We start from the raw sequence: 19742 nt of genomic DNA, 5'->3' as shown, positions 1-19742 counted from the left end.
CATACCTAACAAGTATCTTAAAACCACACTACTTTTATCACAAATATATTTTTGTCTGTTCTAGCATTAAGTACAGTACTCCTTTAAGCTATTTTTCAGGGCAGTAATATCAATCATTGCACTATTATAGTATTAATATGAGGTTCCTGTGGCCTAGTGGATTGAAAGCCAGAAAGACCTGGGTTCAAGCGTAGCCTCTGACCCAAACTGTCTCTGGGAACTTTTACTTAATTTTTCATTATGTTTACTTTTCTGAAACCACAATTATTTTCAATTCTCAATTACACATTCTAATGTAGGTAATTTAATAATTTACTTATGGTTTTTTAGGCAGATTTTTTTGCCGTACTCCCTCCTACCTCCATGTCACTTCCTCTTCTCTGTTGCTGTTACTGTTTAGAAACTACCTTCTTCAAGTATATCCGAAAGCAAAGGGAGAAATTCCACAGTAATTAGAAAAAGGGACCAAACACCTAGCTGATCTATAGAAAATATAGGCTGACTCTAGAAAAGCCCACAACAAGAATAGGTCAGATTTCCCCCTGCCCTCCTGGAAGCGCTTCTTGGTGTATATGACAAATACTTCTTAGAACACGGAACAATAAGGAGTCGGCAATAATATCACTAATGTATCTTTTTAATAAATCTTAAGGAAGTGGAAGAATAAATGATGATTAGCTACTCTGTGCTATCCCATAGTTTTCCCAGAGCCTTCTTAGCTTCTGCTTCCCTACCACTCACAGGCTTTGCAATAGAAAATGTAAGAATAAATAATTTAGGCATGATATCAGGATGGGGAGAATTTATTTATACCAGAGGCATTTTTAAATACTCAAAAATTCTTTTATGAGATTTTAGTATTAAATATGATATAATATACTTATTTTATCCATTTGACATAATCCCCAAGTCTTTCTTCTGAAGTTTTAATTATAATTTTAAACTTTCACTAATATGATCAAGGAAGTTACTCAATATTACGGATCATGGAATCAAATTTAGAGCTAGAAGGGAGTGGCAAAGTTAAATGTTATACAGTGTGAATATGCAGGCATGCTCAAAATACTTGTGCCAAGCAGCAAAAGACGACAGGTAAGTTTGTGGTGCCAAGGGCTGTAAGAACAGTACCTCGTCATCATAACCCCCCTTCACTGACTCAATCATAAATGTCCCTACGTGAGGAATCGCCACCTCTACAACTTGCTGGTTAGAAGGTGGTTGACTGGTGGCTTTTTCAGGGGTCTGCAGAAGAAAATAATGAGCATGAAAAATTAGAAAAATAGAAGAGAATACTCTAAAATAGCAAAACTATTTTTGTGGGGTGTGTGAAAGATGGCTAACTTCACATTACTACCTGGATATCAGGCTACAAAAAGGCAAGTAACATTAAATTTCTTTCTTTAAGCTATGGGCCTCAGACTAAACACTTCTCAATTTTATTTCTTTAAATAAATAGTCTGAACTCCAAATTCTTAACATGTGCAATGTATAATCTAAAAATGTTTTCCATATACCTGTGTTGAAAAAGGTAACTAAAAATAATTTTAAAACTTTTACTTAAACAAATGGTAGTCTTTAATTTCTTATTTGTTATGAATGAAACGTTAACTGTGTAGAGTAAAAATACTTATTCAGTCATTGGAAGAAAACATAGAAGGTCTCTAAGGTCCCTTTCAGCTCAAGAGATAATATCTTGAGCTGAAAGGGACCTTAGAAGCATTCTAGCCCAATGCTTTCATTTCAGAGATGGACCAAACAGGCTCCAAATTGTGAAAAGAATTGCTTAAAGTCATATAAATAGTAATAAGTAAAAGAATCCAGCATTCAAACCCAGAACCTCTACCTTCTAATCCAGTAGTACTTCAATTGAACCAAGTAAATTATAGCACAAAACATAAATTACAAAAATTTTGAAAAATGAAATTCAGCTTTATTACTTTCAAGTTACCCAATAAATCAAAAACTGTATGGTTCCTTTATTGACTCAATAAAATAATATTTTTAACAGATTTCCAAAGAGCCTATTAATTGTTTATCAACAAAAGGACACTTCTAAAGAACTTAACCTGCCTTCAAGTCACACAACAAAGAAATATCCCGATAATAAACATGAACCAAAAACTTAAGGAATTATAAAATTTCTATTCACTGGATCTTAAATTTTAGGAGATTTTTATTGTGGTATGAAACAAAGGTACTTTAAAAGAAACACAAGCATTTCAAAGACAGGGATCTTTTCTGGTTTTTCACTGCAATAAGCCCTTAGTAAATAAATATTAGCAATTGTCAAAGATGAAGGCTGCCACTATCCTCTTCACTAATAGATGTTATTATAAAGTATGACGCTATTCCAATGTTTCAGGGTGGTCTGGATGTGAGCCTGGATTCTATAATGCTATGCCAGTATGTTTTAAGCTTTGGCATACCCTACACCAAGATGAAAAAGTTTCAGAGATGGGTCTAGCAAAGGTATGAATGTCTGTCATCCAAGGACTACCCTTACTAAGTCATGCTTTTTTCAGTCATGGTGATTTAGGAAGAGTTTTTATTAAAGTGGAGGAGAATTATGATCTGCGGCAGTGGTGAGAGTACATATAACAATGAAATCACAGATCTTTAAGATTTTCTATTGTTCCATTAAGTTAAGTAATTTCTAGTTCAAATATGCTTTAACTCATACATATACACCTATCAGCTTTTATAATTTCTAGTTCTGCAGATATAGCTTATGGAATTTAGCAGATGTTATCTTAGTCCTTAATAATATTCCTGTGAGTAAAGAATGAAAAGTACTAAGTTTCCATTTTAGGATGACAAAATTTGAAGTTAATGGGTTAAGAAAATGATGTACAGTCACTTAGGTCAAGCCAAGTGAAAATAGATTTTGTGATTCATCAGATAATTCACTGAACTAACTTCCTATAAAGAGAGAACATAAGACATTCTGAAGTCTAATGGCACACTGGAGATAAGTGATTTGGTATCCATCCAGTGGCAAGAACAATATTAAAGACTGTATTTTGAAAAGTTAAATATTATGTATGCCAAAAAAAATTCTTTCTCATGGAACTTTCTTTTCCCATAGGCATCCATTAACTATGTAAATACTTACAAGGAAAAAAGTATTTTTAAAATGTGTTTTTCAATGCGTTTAATGACTTTTTTGTTTTATGTGTTTATGTACTTAACTTGCCTTCACATATTCAAACTGTACAGAAAAGAAAGCACATAATTCCTCAAATACAATTTAAATCAGTTAGACACTGATATTCACATTTCATACCATAGAAAAGAGGACATATTTTGTTGATTTTTATGTTAATATATAGGTGTGCATTTACCTAAAAGTCAACCAACTGCTATATATATATCAAATAAGAACCAAAATTACAGAACTACAAAGGACCTCTGAAATCATCTGGTCCAAACTCCCTTCATTTTATAAAGGAAGAAGCAAATGCCCAATAACAGTAAGACTGGTCCAAAATCAAACAATTAGTAGCTGAAACAGGACCAGAACCCAGACCTAAAAATCTAATGTTCTTTTCTCTAAACTCCACTGCAAATGTCTTGATTATAACTGTGTAAAACACACACACACACACACACACACACACACACACACACACCACTAAGAAAAGATTCTTACCAGCTGTAAGACAGTTTCAGGATTTGTGTCTTCATGCTCTGACGATGCCTTGGTGATCGCTCGCATTGTTTCTTCTTTCAAATACTTGGTGAGATCAGTTCTGGATGGCTGCTCTAGGTATTCAGGTTCTTCTGTTTGTGCTTAATGACAAAATAATTCATTATATATTTAATATGAATCTCAAAATGAATCGATTTGAATTCATATTTATTTAATAATAAGAATTATGTTGGTGTTCGTTTCAATTGTGTCTGATTCCTCAACTTCATTTGGGATTTTCTTGGCAAAGTCACTAGTGTGGTTTGCCATTTCCTTCTCTAGCTCATTTTACAGATGAGGAAACTGAGGCAAACAGGGTTAAGTGACTTGCCCAGGGTCACACAGCTAGCATATGTCTGAGGCCAGATTTAAACTCACAAAGAAGTATCTTCCTGACTCCAGGCCTGGCACGCTATTCATTGTACTGCCTAGTTGCCAATAAATTTTATACTTCCCTTTAAAATAACATCAATAAATATGAAGGAAATGATATACTTCTAATTTATGTAACTTTTACATATTAAGTATCACAAGAGAATTTTGAACCTTTTAAGCCCCTAGATGAACAATTTCTGCTAGGAAAAAATAGAAAAATACCTAAACTTAGAAAAAATATTCACAATTAACTACAGTATTTGAAATATGCTTTTCTGATATATCTTCACACCAAAATATCATTATGGGAAAATATGAACATAAAATTTTATTTATACATATACATATATAAATAATCATATATGTATATATACACGTATATTTAATACATTTAATAAATATGGGATTTTTAAAAAAACAACATTCCCATTCTGAGTTCCTACTGCCCATATAGGAAGCATGTTTTCTAGCTATAACAACTGTAAACTTGGAAAATGGGAATACTGAAATGCAGAAAGATGACAGAAAAAGAGGAAGCTCTCTTGACCACCCCACCACTTATTTTCTAGTAAACTTTCTGAGGTAGAGCTTGTAATATATTTGCATATTAATAATTTTAAAAACTTTCCAAATAGTATATACCACTCAAGGAAGAATATACTAATTTTAATGTCATGCATTTATGCTTATACATTAATTATATTAAATATACTACTTATTTCATAAGAACTGCTGGAAAATTGGAAAAGTTTGGCAGAAAATAGGCTTAAAAACTATTTTACACAACATATCACAATAAGTTCCAATTGAATGTGCAAGTGAAATATAAAAGACCACACACTATAAAATTTTTTAAAAAGTTAAAAGATATAGGAGATATCTTTTATAACTAAAGCTGGCTAAAGAATTCTAATCCAAATAAGATATAAAGGAGATCGCAAAAGATAAAATTAAAAATCCTTTGCACAAACAAATTCAATGCAACTTGGATAAGAAGGGAAATTGTTAAGGGGAGAAACATCCTTTGTGTCAACTATCTGATAAAGATCTAATAGCAAATATATATCAATAATTAATAACATTCTGTAATACCAACAGCCATTTCCCAATGGAAAAGTGGTCAAAAAATAGGGAAAGAATTCTTAAAGGAGAAAATGCAAGCTATCAACAACTGTATGAAAGAATGTTCCAAATCATTATTAGTACAAAATGTAAATTAAAACAATTTTGAGGCCTTGACCTACATCCAGCAAATTTGCAAAGATGGACAAGAGATAGCAAAAAGGGGACTGCTGGGAAGACAAGCACACTAATAATTCAGAAGTGAAGTGAATTAGTCCAACCATTATTTAAAGTGATCATTATTTTTAATAAATTATTGCTGTCTTATATTTGTGTCTCATCTACCCTTGTAATAAAGTCATGTCTTGTAACAAGGAATAAAAGAAGAGGAAAAAAAAGCAACTGAAGAAACATAATCAGTAAAATAAATCAGTCTAGCAGTATACAGTACAAACCATTCTGGTAAACAATTTTAAATTAAGTGATTAAAAATAACTCAACTATTCAATTCTGTGACTCAGAGATCCAAGATAGGAATATACCTCAAAGAGTTAAAAGAAAAAAAAAAGCAAAGTCTTATACATATTAAAATATGTATAAATAAATAAAATAAAAAAGAAGCACTTTTTATATTAGGAAAAAAGTAAATAAAGTAGGTACCCATCCATCAAATGAAGAAACAGCTAAAAAAAAAGGTTTCTAGGAATCATTTATATGGATATGACTAATTCAAAGACATATGGGAAGAGTTATGTCAATTGACAGACAGAAATACACAGAATCAAGGGAATGATATATACAAAAGCTATAATAATGTGAATAAAATAATAGTAAAACAAAGCAGAGTGTTATACAATTGTAATGACCAATATCTCCCATATAGTAAATGAGAAGAAACACTCTTCTATTCTTATACCTAATGGGTATACAACATTAAATGCACTCTCAGACTTGGTCATTATGTTTTGATTTGTTACACAAGAAGGATAGGAAGGGTCACTGTGCAGGCTTGGGTGGTGATATTCAGAAATGGTCATGATGTAAAAACAAACAAAAAAACCAATAAAATGTTTTTTTCAAACTACAAAAAGTAGATGGTAGAGGGATATGTTAGCAGGTATCAACATCACTAGAAGCTAAGTGCCACAGTGGATAGAATGCCAGGCCTGGAGTTAGGAAGGCTCATTTTCCTGAATTCAAATCTGGCCTCAGACATGTACTAGGTGTGTGACCCTGGGCAAGTTCCTTAATCGTGTTTGCCTCAGTTTCCTCAACTATAAGATAAGCTGGAGAAGGAAATGGCAAACCACTCCACTATTGTTACCAAGTAAACCCCAAATGGGATCACAAAGAGTCAGACACAACTGCAAACAATAACAAAATTGGCACTCAGAGCCTCATTTTTTACAACCAGACTCATGGACTATGACCACGTTTCTTTTAACTATAAAAGCAATTTAAATCCTTTATTAATTTTAATTCCTTTCCCCTCAAATATTGTGGAGAAAGGAAAATAGGGAAATATTAGGGAAAACAGAGAAATATTAGGAAAAATAGGGAAACCATTATGATAGGTGAAATTTGTCTGGGCATGGTGGTATATGCTTGTAATCTCTTCTATGGGGGAAGTTAAGGCTAGCAGATTGTTTGAACTTGGGAATTCTGAACTGCAATGAGCTAAGACGAGCAGGTTTCTGCACTAAGACCATCACCAATATGGCAAATACTTAGGGGCAGGGTGTAACTAGGCTGCCTAAGAAGAAGCAAACCAGCCTAAGTCAGAAATGGAGCAGGTCAAAGCTACCATGCTTGTCAGTAGTGGGATCAGTTCCATTACTAACATTGTGTTTTAAAAAGGCCCTTAACAAGATGGACAAAAGAAGGAATACCTCAGAAGGAAACACTGCTAACACAAAAAAGATGAGGCCTGTTATTACATTAGAACAAAAACTGAATAGTAGGAACTTGGTCACAGCAACTCTTAAAATAGGACAAGATATCTGAACTCCTGAATCTATGGTATGGAATACTATAAAACAGACAGGAGAAATAAAATAAAAAGGCAAAGTTGCTTAGCTTTTTGTAGTTTGCAAATGGTACAAGGAATAAAAGTGTTATATGACAGAAATGGAGCATCTTTTTTTATAGACTGAAACCTGCAATTAAAATTGCATTCCTCATATACAACCAATCAGATAAAAACTTCAAGTGAGTGAAAGAAAATGGAAATAGAAGGCAACTGTACGAAATTATATGCTCTAAGCTTTGTTTGGTTTGATGTTTACAAAAATCAAATTTAACTGCATAATGTTAAAATTACCAGTTCGATGGCCACTCTACATGAAGATGTGGAAGCTAAATATTCTGATGTATTACTGAAAATAATTGAAGATGGATACACTAATCAACAATTTTTTTTATTGTGAATGAAATAGGCTTCTTCTAGAAAAGAACGTCTTCTAGAACTTACATTTCTAAGAAAGAAAAAAATTCAACCTTAAAGTGTCTAACTTTTTAAAATAAAAGTGCCTAACACTTTTATTGGGAAGTAATATAGAAGGGAGTTTTAAGTTAAAATCAATGCTTATTTCTTGAAATTCTCATGCTCTAAGAGGCTACAATCTTTGGTTGCTTCCAGTTCTTTGGTGGTCAGATAAAGAAAATGACTGAAGTTGTTTACAAAGACTGGCTTCCCAGTTATTTTAGCCCAACTGTTGAAAAATAGTTTTAACTCTGAATAGTCAGAATTTGAATAAGGTGACAACTTTATTAGATTTACTAATTAGAACGTGACGATATAAGTAATGATATGAAATAAAAATTGGGTGAATCTAAGTTAAAAACTCCACATGTACACAGTGAGGTTACAATTAACTATCCAAAATCATCCTCACCTTTCAGCCACCCCACAACAAGCAGCAGGGTTGATTCTGTCTAGCTACAAAGAGCAAGAAAGAAGAATCAGGCTGTTGTCAGAGGAGGTGGTGAGGAAAGTGAACTGAACCCAGCTAGGGCTAAGAGGTTGAGGTGGCCTCACGTTCAGGCTCTGAGTTCTGCACACAAGATAATGGAAAGGATCAGAAAGTGAGCAACTAGGCAATATGAAAAAAGCTGAAACAAAGTATAAAGAGGAAATGTCTCAATGAAGATGTAGAGTAGATCTAGACAAGATGCCCCAAAGGGATGGAAGAATGGGTAAAACACTGAAGTCTCCTGTCACTACTGTGTTACTGTCTATGTATTCCTGTAGCTCAGCTAATGTTTTCTTTATTAATTTAGACGTTAAGGCATCTGAATTATATAAATTCAACACTGACAGTGGTTTACTGTCTATATTTCCTTTCAGTAAAACGTAGTTTCCTTGTTTATCCTTTTTAAAGTTTTCAATGTTTATTTTTGCTTGATTTTTTTGGATTCAGTTGCTGTAGAATATTTTTTTCCTACTCCATCATTTTTATACTATTGATGTCATTATTCTTTAAATGTATTCCTTGTAAGTTACATATTGCGGAGTTTTTAAAAATCCAATTTGTCATTCTTTTACTTTTTGTCAGAATGTTTAATTCCTTCACATTTAAAGTTATAAGGATTAGTCTTATATTTTCTTCCATTTGTCTTTAATTTTTTTTTCCAATTAAGATTTTATTTTTCTTCCTTTTATGTTGTAAACACAGCATTATATCTCTTTAGTTATAAACTTATTTTTTAGGGCTATCTTAGTCTCACTGGCTCTCTTCCCTCCCTTGCTCCATTTGTTATCTGTTTTCCCAGTTTTGGAATTTTAGAATTTGGAACTTTTAGAAGGTTCCTATGTCCTTCTTGCTTTTTAATCTAGTCATTTAATTATTCCCCTATTTTTTCTCAATTATATACTCAAGTAAAATTTCTCTTCCTCCTCTTCCCTTCAATTTGTTTTATAAGTTTTTAAAATTTCATTTTCAGTGACTTTATTTTAGAAAAATATTTCTTTCCCTTATTCTCTTCATTACTTACCTCTATCTTTCTGTCTATTCTAGACTTTTATTTTTGATTGATATCCCTTATTATTATCTAGTTTTTTTTTTTAATTCTGTATTCCTTGAGGGGGAGGGAGTGCTGAATGATTGCTTATTATTGGTTAGGGAATATTGGCCTTCTCTGCTATTAGTCCATCCAATTTTTATCTTGTTGGGATTCTTGATGTCTCAGATTGTGGAAACAGATGAAATTGTTTAATCCTCTGGCACATAATTCTTATTTTAGACAGGCTTTGAGAGGTTTCAAGATTCAGAGAAAATGTTTATCTTGTTAATCACACAACCAGGAGTACCTTACTTATAAATTAATACTATTGATCAGATTTCTTCTCTTTTTCCAACTTCTTCTTTGTAAAGAATGAGGTGGAATGAAAGGAGGAAAAATTATAAATAGTTATGATGGGAAAGAAGCACAACATTGAGAACAGTAAAAGTGAAAGCAGTCAACACTCATAAAATGGAGAAGGGTAATGGAATGGATTAGACAAAATAATCCAACAATATGTTATTTTCAAAAAATTTACTTGAAACAAAGATCTACACAGAGAAAAGAAGACTTGTAGAGAATTTATTTAGGTCTCAGGTAAATTCAAAAAAGCAAGGGATAACAACCATTAACTCAGACAAGGCAAGAATAGAAATAGAAATAAATAAAGCAGGGAAACAAGGTTATGCACATTGTTGTTATTATTAGTAGTACCAGTATACCAACAGTTCACATATATTCAGTAAATGAGATAACATTTAAGTAAGTTTTTTTTTAATGTTTTTTATATCATGGTCTAATTTTTTTAAACTCATAACTGAAGGAAATGCCAAATTTCAATGAGAGGTTACTGAAAGTAAAGATATTTTATTTTCCTATCCAAGTTACTGGATCCCATGAAATCTAAGATCCCAGCTTAAGAATTTCTGCCCTTAGTACTTAAAAGACAAGCTAATAAATTGCAGGGAGAAATAAACAGCAAAATTATTAATAGCTACTTCTTATTTATCTGATACATAGCTTATTTGCACATCATTTACATGTGCAAATTACATTATGAGTTCCTCAAGGGTAAGAACTGTCTATTGTCTTTTTTGGGTTTCCTAATTCAAAAAATTTAATTTAATAAACATTATTAAGTGCAAGCTTGAAATTAGGGATCCAAAAATAAAAGGCAAAAGACAGTCCTTAACCTTGAGGAGCTCACAATCTAATGGTAGGAGATAACATGTAAACCATGTGTATATAAGCTATGTCAGATATACACACATACATATATATGTGTGTGTATGTATGTATATACATGTGTATATATGTCAGATAAATGTTTATTAAGCACTTACTATATATGCCTTGTATATAAATGTTTAATAATGTTTAATGACTGACAAATAAGACCTAACAATAACACAGAAAAAAAAAACAAGAAAAAAGTTAAAGACCTGAATAGAATTTTAGAAAAATTAGTATGATAGGTGTCCAGTGATTACTGAACTGGATTAGAAAAGAATATACATATTTCAGTCTGTGTGACACTTTTACCAAAACGAACCACATGCTAAAGCACAGAAATATCATCAACAAATGAAGAAAATTAGCTAAAAAGAAATTAAAAGAAACGGTAAGGGGCAGCAAGGTGGTGCACTGGATAGTGCACCGGCCCTGAAGTCAAGCGGACCTAAGTTCAAATCTGGCCTCAGACCAAACACTTGACACTTAATAGCTGTGTGACCCTGGCAAATCACTTAACCCCAACTGCCTAAAAGAAAAAAAAAAACGGTAAAAGAAAATAACTAGAGACACTGGCATACAAGAATTGCCACAAAGGAAATGATCCAAATACATATCAAGGAGATCTATCTATCTATTTAGAGAGAGAGAGAGAGAGAGAGAGATAATAAAGGAGGTGGACTGTCATACTGCTGAATATGACAGAAGTTTGAGTGACATTTTTGTCTCTTGAGAACAAAGATCTTTTAATAATGATGATGAGGAGGATAAAATTCTTTAAAATCTGCCAAAAGCTTTACACATGATAGCTTCTAGATAGAGATCCTCTATTAAGGATTATGGAAAAACATAAATAACAATTAGAGGGGAAAGGCAAGAAAGGGAGTTGAGAAAACACTGAGTATCAAAACTGGCTGGATAATGATGACATAGATTTCAGGTGATCAATTATTCTAGTGAGGGAATTGAGGGGATTAGAACAGAAAGCGGTTAACTATGGGAATTGTGTGAAACACAATGACTCAATCTTTTGACAAAATTCTGGAGCTAGCTTGGTTTCTTTCCTACTCAATTATGGATCTAGCTCAAATTCTGCCTTGTGAGAAAATTATTTAATTGTGGGAACTAGGAGAAAACCTTACTGCACTGTTTGAATTTAGCCCTACTATGTTCAAAGCTAGATTCAAAGCTACTAGGTTCAAGCTAGAAAACTGTACCACCTCTCCCTGCTATTTAGAGAGTCTTAACTAAGGACCTAGGTTGTGCTGATCAGAAGAAACCCAGTCAGTTCCAAAAAATGAAGCAAGGAGTTTTCTCAAACAATCCATATGTCTTATCTGAAAACTGGTCCCCTATTGATCAATTAGTTACTGTTTTCACGTTCCTTTGTTTATTGCCACTTAAGGGGAGTGGGACACTTCTTTTTTTGAATTCAGAGAGCTGCACCTGTTCACTCTCTCTCTCCCAACTTGGAAAGTCTCTAATCTTTCCTCAAGTTAGAAATCAAATTACCTAATGTTGTATTGTTTCTTTTTAACTAACTGATCTTATTTAATTATTTTTAATGTATAAAAGCCTGTCTTCCCCTTATATTCAGGGTTCAGGCCTAAGCTGTGGAGGTCTAGTCCTGCTTTGTTAGGCAACTGACATGCACTGCTTAATAAATCAATATGCTTTGAAGACTGAACCTTTGTTTTCTTCAGTCTTTTAATCTTTTACCTGTCACAGGGAAGGTATGATGTTCACTGAACAGAAACCAAGCAGACCCACTGATGGAAAACAGAGAGTTACTTGGAGGATATACCATAAAAGATAGCTTTAGGGAGAGTTTAGCAAAATATTCCCTAAGTAAGTTTTAGGTTCTTTTGGTCTTTTTCTTTGTGGAAATTGCTTTTCATCAGTTATACTTCAGTCAGAAATGGTGAAAGTCTGAATTGGCCTACTCCTTTAGCCATTTTCCATATTAATGCATCATTTGTTTGGTTAAATAGGTCAAGTTGGAGCATCTTTGAGTCCTTGGTATAGCTTCATTTTTAAAGTTTTTCTCATTTAGTGTTGATTTCTATGTCCCTTTAAAAAGTCAACAATATGATATGCATAGTTTATTTTTTAAAAATTCCCACATTAGTAAAGAATCATTTCCTATTAAAATAATTTTATTTTTTGTAGTGAGAACACTAGGTGTCATAGAAAATAGACTGCTGGATTCAGAGGCACAAAAATCTGAATTCAAATTTCACCTCAGACACTTATTAGCTGGGTGACCCTGGGCAAATCATTTAATCTCATCCTCACTTTCTTCAATGGAGATAAGAACATCCAACTTTCCCGTTCACATAGGACCTGGAACACTGGCATATATGTGCATATGTGTATTGTGAATATATGTATAAACATATATACATATAAGACATTATTACTATGTACTGTGTATCTAAAAGTGCTGTTGTGAAGATCAAATGAGATCTTCTACAGAAAGTGCTCTGTCGACCTTGAAGCATTATATAAATTTTGGCTTTTATTACTCAGTGTTTGCTATATCTAGTGTGAGGTCTAGGTCTAGCCTAAAAAACTTTGCCTTTCACTTCCTGATTCTGAGTGATAGATCTTTTGACATACTTTTCGCCAGCCTGTCCTATGCACTGAAGTCACTGAGTATTTAAGATATTTGTTGACTTGGTTGAATCCTACCAATACAGATACACCTGATTTCAAATTTTGCTAACAGTGAAATTCCTTGTTGCTGTTGTTGTTTGTCATCCGGTTGTTTCCGTTGTGTCAGATTCTCTGTGACCCCACTTGGAATTTTCTTGGCAAAGATAAAGGAGTGGTTTGTCATTTCCTTCTCTAGCTCGTTTTACAGAGGAGGAAACTGAGGTAAACAGGATTCACTGACTTGCCCAGGGTCGCACAGCAATTAAGTGTCTGAGGCTGGATTTGAACTCAGGTCTTCCTGACTCCAGGCCCAAAGGTCTAACCACTGTACCACCTAGCTGCCCAGTGAAATTTCTAGTCTAATGAAATTAGAAAATAGAACTCTACCATCAACAAACTTTGAAATCATTGCTGAAATCCAATGTTCCTGTTCACATAGGACCTGGAACACTGGAATATATGTGTGTATGTGTATTGTGAATATACGTATAAACATATATACATACGAGACATTATTACTATGTACTGTATATCTATATATACATATATGTATTGCATACATGTGTATGTACACACACACACACACACACACACACACACAAACACACTTTGGACCTATGTTTATATATAGAAAGAGAGAACTTACACGTTTTATGTTAAACCTTTGAAATATTGCTATTGAAAAAAAAATTAGCTGACCTGTCATTACAGAAGGTGCTGGCTCCCTTATTTTCTGGGATGCTAAAATCTTTTCCTGCTGAGCTTTCTGGGCAAGTTGTAGATCCCAATCCTCTAGCTCTTTTTCAAATCTCTGATTATCTTCTTTGACGAATTCCCTTAAATCAGTAGGTAATGTTTCCATTCCGACAAGTTTCTGCCCAGTTTCCTTGTGAAAGTCTTCTGCAAATCATATATTTCAAAGACCATTACGTGATCAAGAATGAAGAAATGCAGTTCACAAAACAGAATGTTATTTTAACTTAATTTAACAAATATTTTAAGCTATTTATACTTAGTGAAGTGGAGATTATTTGTATGAAATAAATCTTTAGTTTTACCACTTGCTGACAAACTTATGCTATCTAAAAATGAAAAGGTAAACAGAAAAATACACATTAAAGAATACTTGGAAAGGAATATTAGATTACAAATTGCTCTTCAATAAACCATATAGGTATTATGCTTCCTACACATTTAATATGCAGAAATGAGAATTAATGTTTAGAATTTGAACTTTTGGCATACAATGACTCACTATTATGGCAAGAAAATACCTTGTGTTGTGTCTATTCACAAAATGTTATTGTTTTCGATGAAAGAAGAATGAAAGAAATTTATAAGTAGTAAAGATAGAACTCTACTATTGTATATACTTATACAATCCATTGTTGGGCATTCTCTAGTGCCCAAAATAGTATGGAGATGACTCTGGATGTTCAAATACTCTAGCAGAATGAAAGCCGTAGTAGCAAATCCTCCCAAACTGGAAAAGTTTTAGGTACATACCCTGGTGATGGACCACTTATGTTTTGTCCAAGGACCTGCCTAACTGTTTTAAAATGGTCATCACCAAGTTGACCATAGGGTAATGAATATTTTGGTTATTGCAGTTTTTAAAGACTATCTTCTAAGTTATAGAGGGACTGTGATCTATATTAGGAGGACTCAAAAAAATCAGGGATCTTTTCCATATTTAAGGATAAAACTATAATTTAAATTATAATCTCATGCAATTATATTTATCCTACTATTCTATGAACTTTTAACAAAAAGTAAGTCATAATTTTAAGATTTACCAAGACATCACAAAAGGACTATTTTGCTTTAAGTAGCTACTTACAGCTCTACTACAAGCAAAAAATGGCAACAACAACAACAACAATAAACCAACAAAAAACAAAAGCAAACACCTTTTATTATCATGAGGCAATCACTAAGCAAGAATACATGAATAGAAAAGCAGTAAGACTAAACAGTTCTTGGAATATACTAAAAATGGCAATGAAATATTGGGGTTGGAGGTGGGGGGGAAATACCTTTTGTTTCTATCTTCTTTTTTCCCTTCAATTTTCACTGTTCCTTAGCCACCTAATTTTTTTTTTAATCTGTGAAAGTCAGCAACAATTACAGGACTAACTGAACATACACGAACCCTCCTCAACAGACCATGAAAGAGCTGCTTTTAGTCAATGTATGGACAATACAAGCTAATATATTAATAAATGGCTATGTGATTTACCAAGGAAAAGAGCACAAACAAGGCCAACATAAAATTCTAGTTCTAATTCTATTAGAACTTTCCAGTTCTACTTGATCTTTCCAGGCTACCTGATCTCTCAAACCTCCAGTTTCTTCACTTATAAAATAAAATAAAAATACTACTCTGGCACAGTAATCATTAACTGATTAACTAACCCAATATCAAATGGATCCACATAGCACCTGATTATTTGCAGAACACATTAGTCAAGAAAGAATTTACATAAGTAAGCACATTTAATTTCATGTTCTTGTGCTCTTACCTCTTATTAAGAATTGTTCCTTATCATTAATATACATTAAACAGTATGCACTGGCATTTCTGTAGCCACCAAAAGAGTCCCGCTCTAGCTCTTCCCATGTTGATTTTGTCACAGAAATGTCATTATATTTCATCCATCTTTCTTGGTGATGATCAAAAATATATGCCCAATAGTGTCCTGCATTAGCTTGGCCTTCATGAACTAAGACAGCATGTAAGCGATAAGGAACCTAAACACGTGGGGAAAAGTTAACTTGTAATTTTTCTAGCTAATATCAAATAATAATTTAGGATAATGTTAAAATTAACTTGTAATACTTCAATATACATGAATTTACAGTTGGGTGACCAAAGTGGAAGACTTTCCTACAGCTGAAGGAAACTAGCTGAAATGAAAATTTTGCTGCATATAATTAACAGACAGCTGAGTTAACCTGTTTAAAGCAAGGATGTTGTCTTAAAAAACATCATGAATGTTCTATTTTGAAGTTGATATCTGAGCATTTACTAACATACTTATACTGCCATTTGCTAATAACAAATTTCCCAAAAGCTTTATGCATAAAGTATGGTTTAGCTAAATTTCTAAATGCTTTACAAGGAGAGTCAAATACAATTTGCATAATTTGTGTAATGTATATGAACACACATTAACTATAATGTAATAAACCTGAAATGGCTTAGAGTCCTGGACTGCTATCTAATTATCTAAACTTTCTTGCTACCATTACACAGTGATTTCTACAAAATAAAGTTTCAAATACTTATTGACTTTATTTTCAACAACTGTAAGAAATGACCTCTTTTTCTTCCCTCAAGAATGCAAAAGAAACCCTATGAAACTATATGAAACTCTGTAAGAAATTCTATGAACAGTAATGTTCAATAATTTTTTAAAAAATTAACAAAGTATTAAAGATTTTATCATATAGTTTAACAAAAACTGTAAATGAAACTGTTAAAATAGGAAACTCTTAAAATAATGAAACAACTAAATACGTGAGATAATTAGACTATAAGAATACTTGTATACTAGACTGAATATAATTTTAATGTATTTCCCACTTGAGAATTTTACTTACTTGTACCATAGACTTGTCAGAGTACATTTGTTCAATTGTACGATGAATTCTAGATATGCTTTCCTGCAAATCTAAAGTGATAAAGAAACATTTTAATAGCAATCACCTTATGATTAATATACCATACTTCTACTGAAAATATATGGAAAAGGGTCAAATCTTATTTTGTCTATAAGGTTATGAGAAGAATCCACCCTCAAATCAATATGACCTTTAACATTGCTAATTCCAAATATTCTTCTCATCAGGAATTTATCCAAAATTATTACTACAGAGAATTTTACTGTTTAAACAAGTTCAAAATGTGTAGGTCATTTCCTGAAGTCCTTTCTGAACTACATAGACTTGGCAAAAATTATTTGGAGTGGTAATTTTTTTGGTAGTAGAATTCCAAGTAAATGTTTAATATTTAAAATCCACAAAATCAAGAAATATTAAGGCTGCCTAAACTTACGAAAAATGGAGAAATAATTTAGATAAAGAAAAAATATTTATATTCCTGAATTTATCAAAATAGGTGATTCAATTAGTGATAAAAAGTGTTAATAACAAAGAAGTATTTTCAAGAGGTCATTATAATAGAAACAGGGCTAGATTTCACCTCAAAAAGACCAAGATTTGAATCCTCCCTTGGACACTTAATAGCTATGCGATTAATAAAGGTAATTGTAATAGTCCATTCTGCAAATAATAATTTAGAACAGACTGAACATCATTGATTTATTCAAAATTATTATTGCATCAGAATATTGTTGTTTTGAATAATGCTCAAAATAGTTTGGTGATGTTGCCTAGAATGTGGGATAACTTTTGCTATACATAGATTTTACAATAATTATTTAGAATAGTATTCAATGTAATGAATTCCAAGTATATATTTAATTTAAAAATGCATTATCGGATTTCTGGGTCATATAAGCAACAAGATGGAGTACCCCAAACTTTTTCAAAACAGAAACTACGAGCCAAAGACAAAACAACTTTATCAAGGTATCCAAAAAGTTAAAATCCAAAATCCAAAGTTAAAAAAAAATCATAAAAAACAACAAATTCATGAACCAATGCTCACTGACCCTGAACTCACTCAGTACCCTTTCCCTAACTCCTCATGCCAACAGCAAGAAGGTTGTACTAGCAGACCTAAGGATATGATAACAGGCTTAACACAAAATCATCCCCATATTTCAGTCTGCCTTCCCTCTTTTCCAGTGATGTGAAGATCCCAATTCCAGGCTACAGAAATTTGTGCCAGCATGGCAGTAGCCCTTCCAGAACCAAAGTGTGGCCAGGCCACAACCCTGAAATCCCCAGCACTTCAAAGCTCTGAACTGTCAGGGAAGTCAACCCCATAGCACCAGTGTTATAACACTCAAAACAACATAAGAAGTAAGAAACAAAGGGACAGAAGGAGACAGGACCCTAGGACAGGTCACTCTGCGCGCGCGCGTGCGTGTGCATGTGTGTGTGTGTGTGTGTGTTATGTGTGCGCGTGAGCATGCCTGATGGGAGGAGGGGATGTTGGGGGAAGGCGGAGAGGATGTTCTGCATCACTCTACTAAATCTGAAGGAAAGAGCACAGCATCCATCTGAGTCACTTGGGGCAGATATCTAGGATGGTGAACTTTAAATTGCCCAGTGTGGGAGAAGGCTGAGATGCTTTGAGATCCAGCCCCGAAGGCAACCACAATCAGAGGAGAAAGAATCAGAAAGTGAACAATAAAGGAAAGGAACCAAAGATTTCGGGAAGAAAAAATGTATTATCTGATCGCAGCCAGTTTTCTCATCTGCAACATTTACCTCACAGTGTTATGGAGTAGATCAAATGAGAAAATGTTTGTAAAGCACAATGAAAACCCAAAAGTACTATAGGAATTTCATTTCAAATTATTAATGTTAAATTTCCAATTACTAATGTTAAATTTATCATACATCAGTGACCAAAGAGTTAATATTTTGAAATTACATTAAACTGATAGGAAGTATAATTTGACATACAAATATTATTTTAACAAATTCTTTAAGAATACATCAATATGAAAAGGAAATTCCATTTAAACCATGATAATTTAATGTACAACTGAATAAACAAAATATCCATTGAGATTTCAAGAAGAGTTCAGTCAAGACCCACTAAGATACTTTCAAATTGGAAAATAAGACCTAAGAAAAAAAGTTAAAGATTTATTTAAGTTAGACAAGGCTAAATTAAAGAGCTATACTAGACCAAAGGTCAGTAACAACTTATGGCCCAAGAATGCAAAAATCATTCTCAGCTTACAGACCACAGAAAAATAGGCAGAGGGCTATAGCTTATACAGCCCTGTACGGGCAATTCTAAAATCACAATGAGCATTTTATATGCTTAGGAATGGAATTCACAGAGGATTTCCCTAAACATGAGCAATCTTAAGGGAACTACTACTACTAAACTACATTAACTATCTTACCTCTAGTGTCATTTTCTACTTCAGTCCTCCAGCGATGTAAACAGCCTTCTAGTACAGAAAGTTCTTCTTCTGTTATATGTCTTGGTGCTGGATGCATGGGCAAATCTGGAGGTATTCGTGACTGTGTAAATGGCTTATGTATAAATGACCTTGGTGTAGGTGATGTGCTTGGTAGTTCTGAAGGAGTTCCCTGTTGTTGCTCTGCTGTGCTATATTTTCAAATGATAGAATAGGATAAATAGTATGTCATATAGAGGCTTAACTCTTCAATACCTATATAAAAATATTCAAAAGAACTATAATAGTTAAAAAAAAAACAAAAAATTTAATATTTAAATCTGACTGCAGTATTCTAATTAACTAAAAAGGTCAAGACCAAATCCTCAAAACTCCATCAAATACTTCAACTTTTATTATTAAATGAGGTTAAAATTAGAATTATGTTGCCATTAACTCTTTAACTCTTTTCCCACATCCAATCAGTTAAATCTTATCAGTTCTAAAGGCATTGTCCGTCTGTCTCTCTCTCTCTCTCTCTCTCACACACACACACACACATACACAAGCTCAAACCTTCACATTACCTCTTCCTTTAACTACTATACCAGCATCTTCACCTACAAACCTCCCCATGCCTGACCCCAACATTTGTTCTACACTCAGCCGTCAAAATAATCTTC

General features: G+C 33.1%; 1 protein-coding gene across 7 annotated transcripts in view; it reads right to left on the bottom strand.

The window, feature by feature from the left end:
* The window catches only part of USP25 (ubiquitin specific peptidase 25), a 200870-nt gene that overhangs the window by 61270 nt on the left and 119858 nt on the right, over nucleotides 1-19742 (bottom strand). For 4 of the 7 annotated variants that reach the window (XM_020976265.2, XM_020976268.2, XM_020976267.2 and 1 more), the window contains 5 exons: nucleotides 19063-19271; nucleotides 16616-16686; nucleotides 15535-15763; nucleotides 13712-13912; nucleotides 3650-3789 (listed from right to left, as the gene is read on the bottom strand). In XM_020976265.2, the coding sequence (XP_020831924.1) occupies nucleotides 3650-3789; nucleotides 13712-13912; nucleotides 15535-15763; nucleotides 16616-16686; nucleotides 19063-19271 (850 nt within the window). Of the gene's footprint in view, nucleotides 1-1128; nucleotides 1243-3649; nucleotides 3790-13711; nucleotides 13913-15534; nucleotides 15764-16615; nucleotides 16687-19062; nucleotides 19272-19742 lie in introns of all 7 variants that reach the window. The other 3 variants (XM_020976262.2, XM_020976266.2, XM_020976264.2) reach the window with 1 other exon arrangement.

Source organism: Phascolarctos cinereus, unplaced genomic scaffold (genome assembly GCF_003287225.1).
Source record: "Phascolarctos cinereus isolate Bilbo 61053 unplaced genomic scaffold, phaCin_HiC Scaffold_726;HRSCAF=1367, whole genome shotgun sequence".
Taxonomy (NCBI): Eukaryota; Metazoa; Chordata; class Mammalia; order Diprotodontia; family Phascolarctidae; genus Phascolarctos; species Phascolarctos cinereus.
This window is presented reverse-complemented; position numbering and strand designations above follow the sequence as displayed.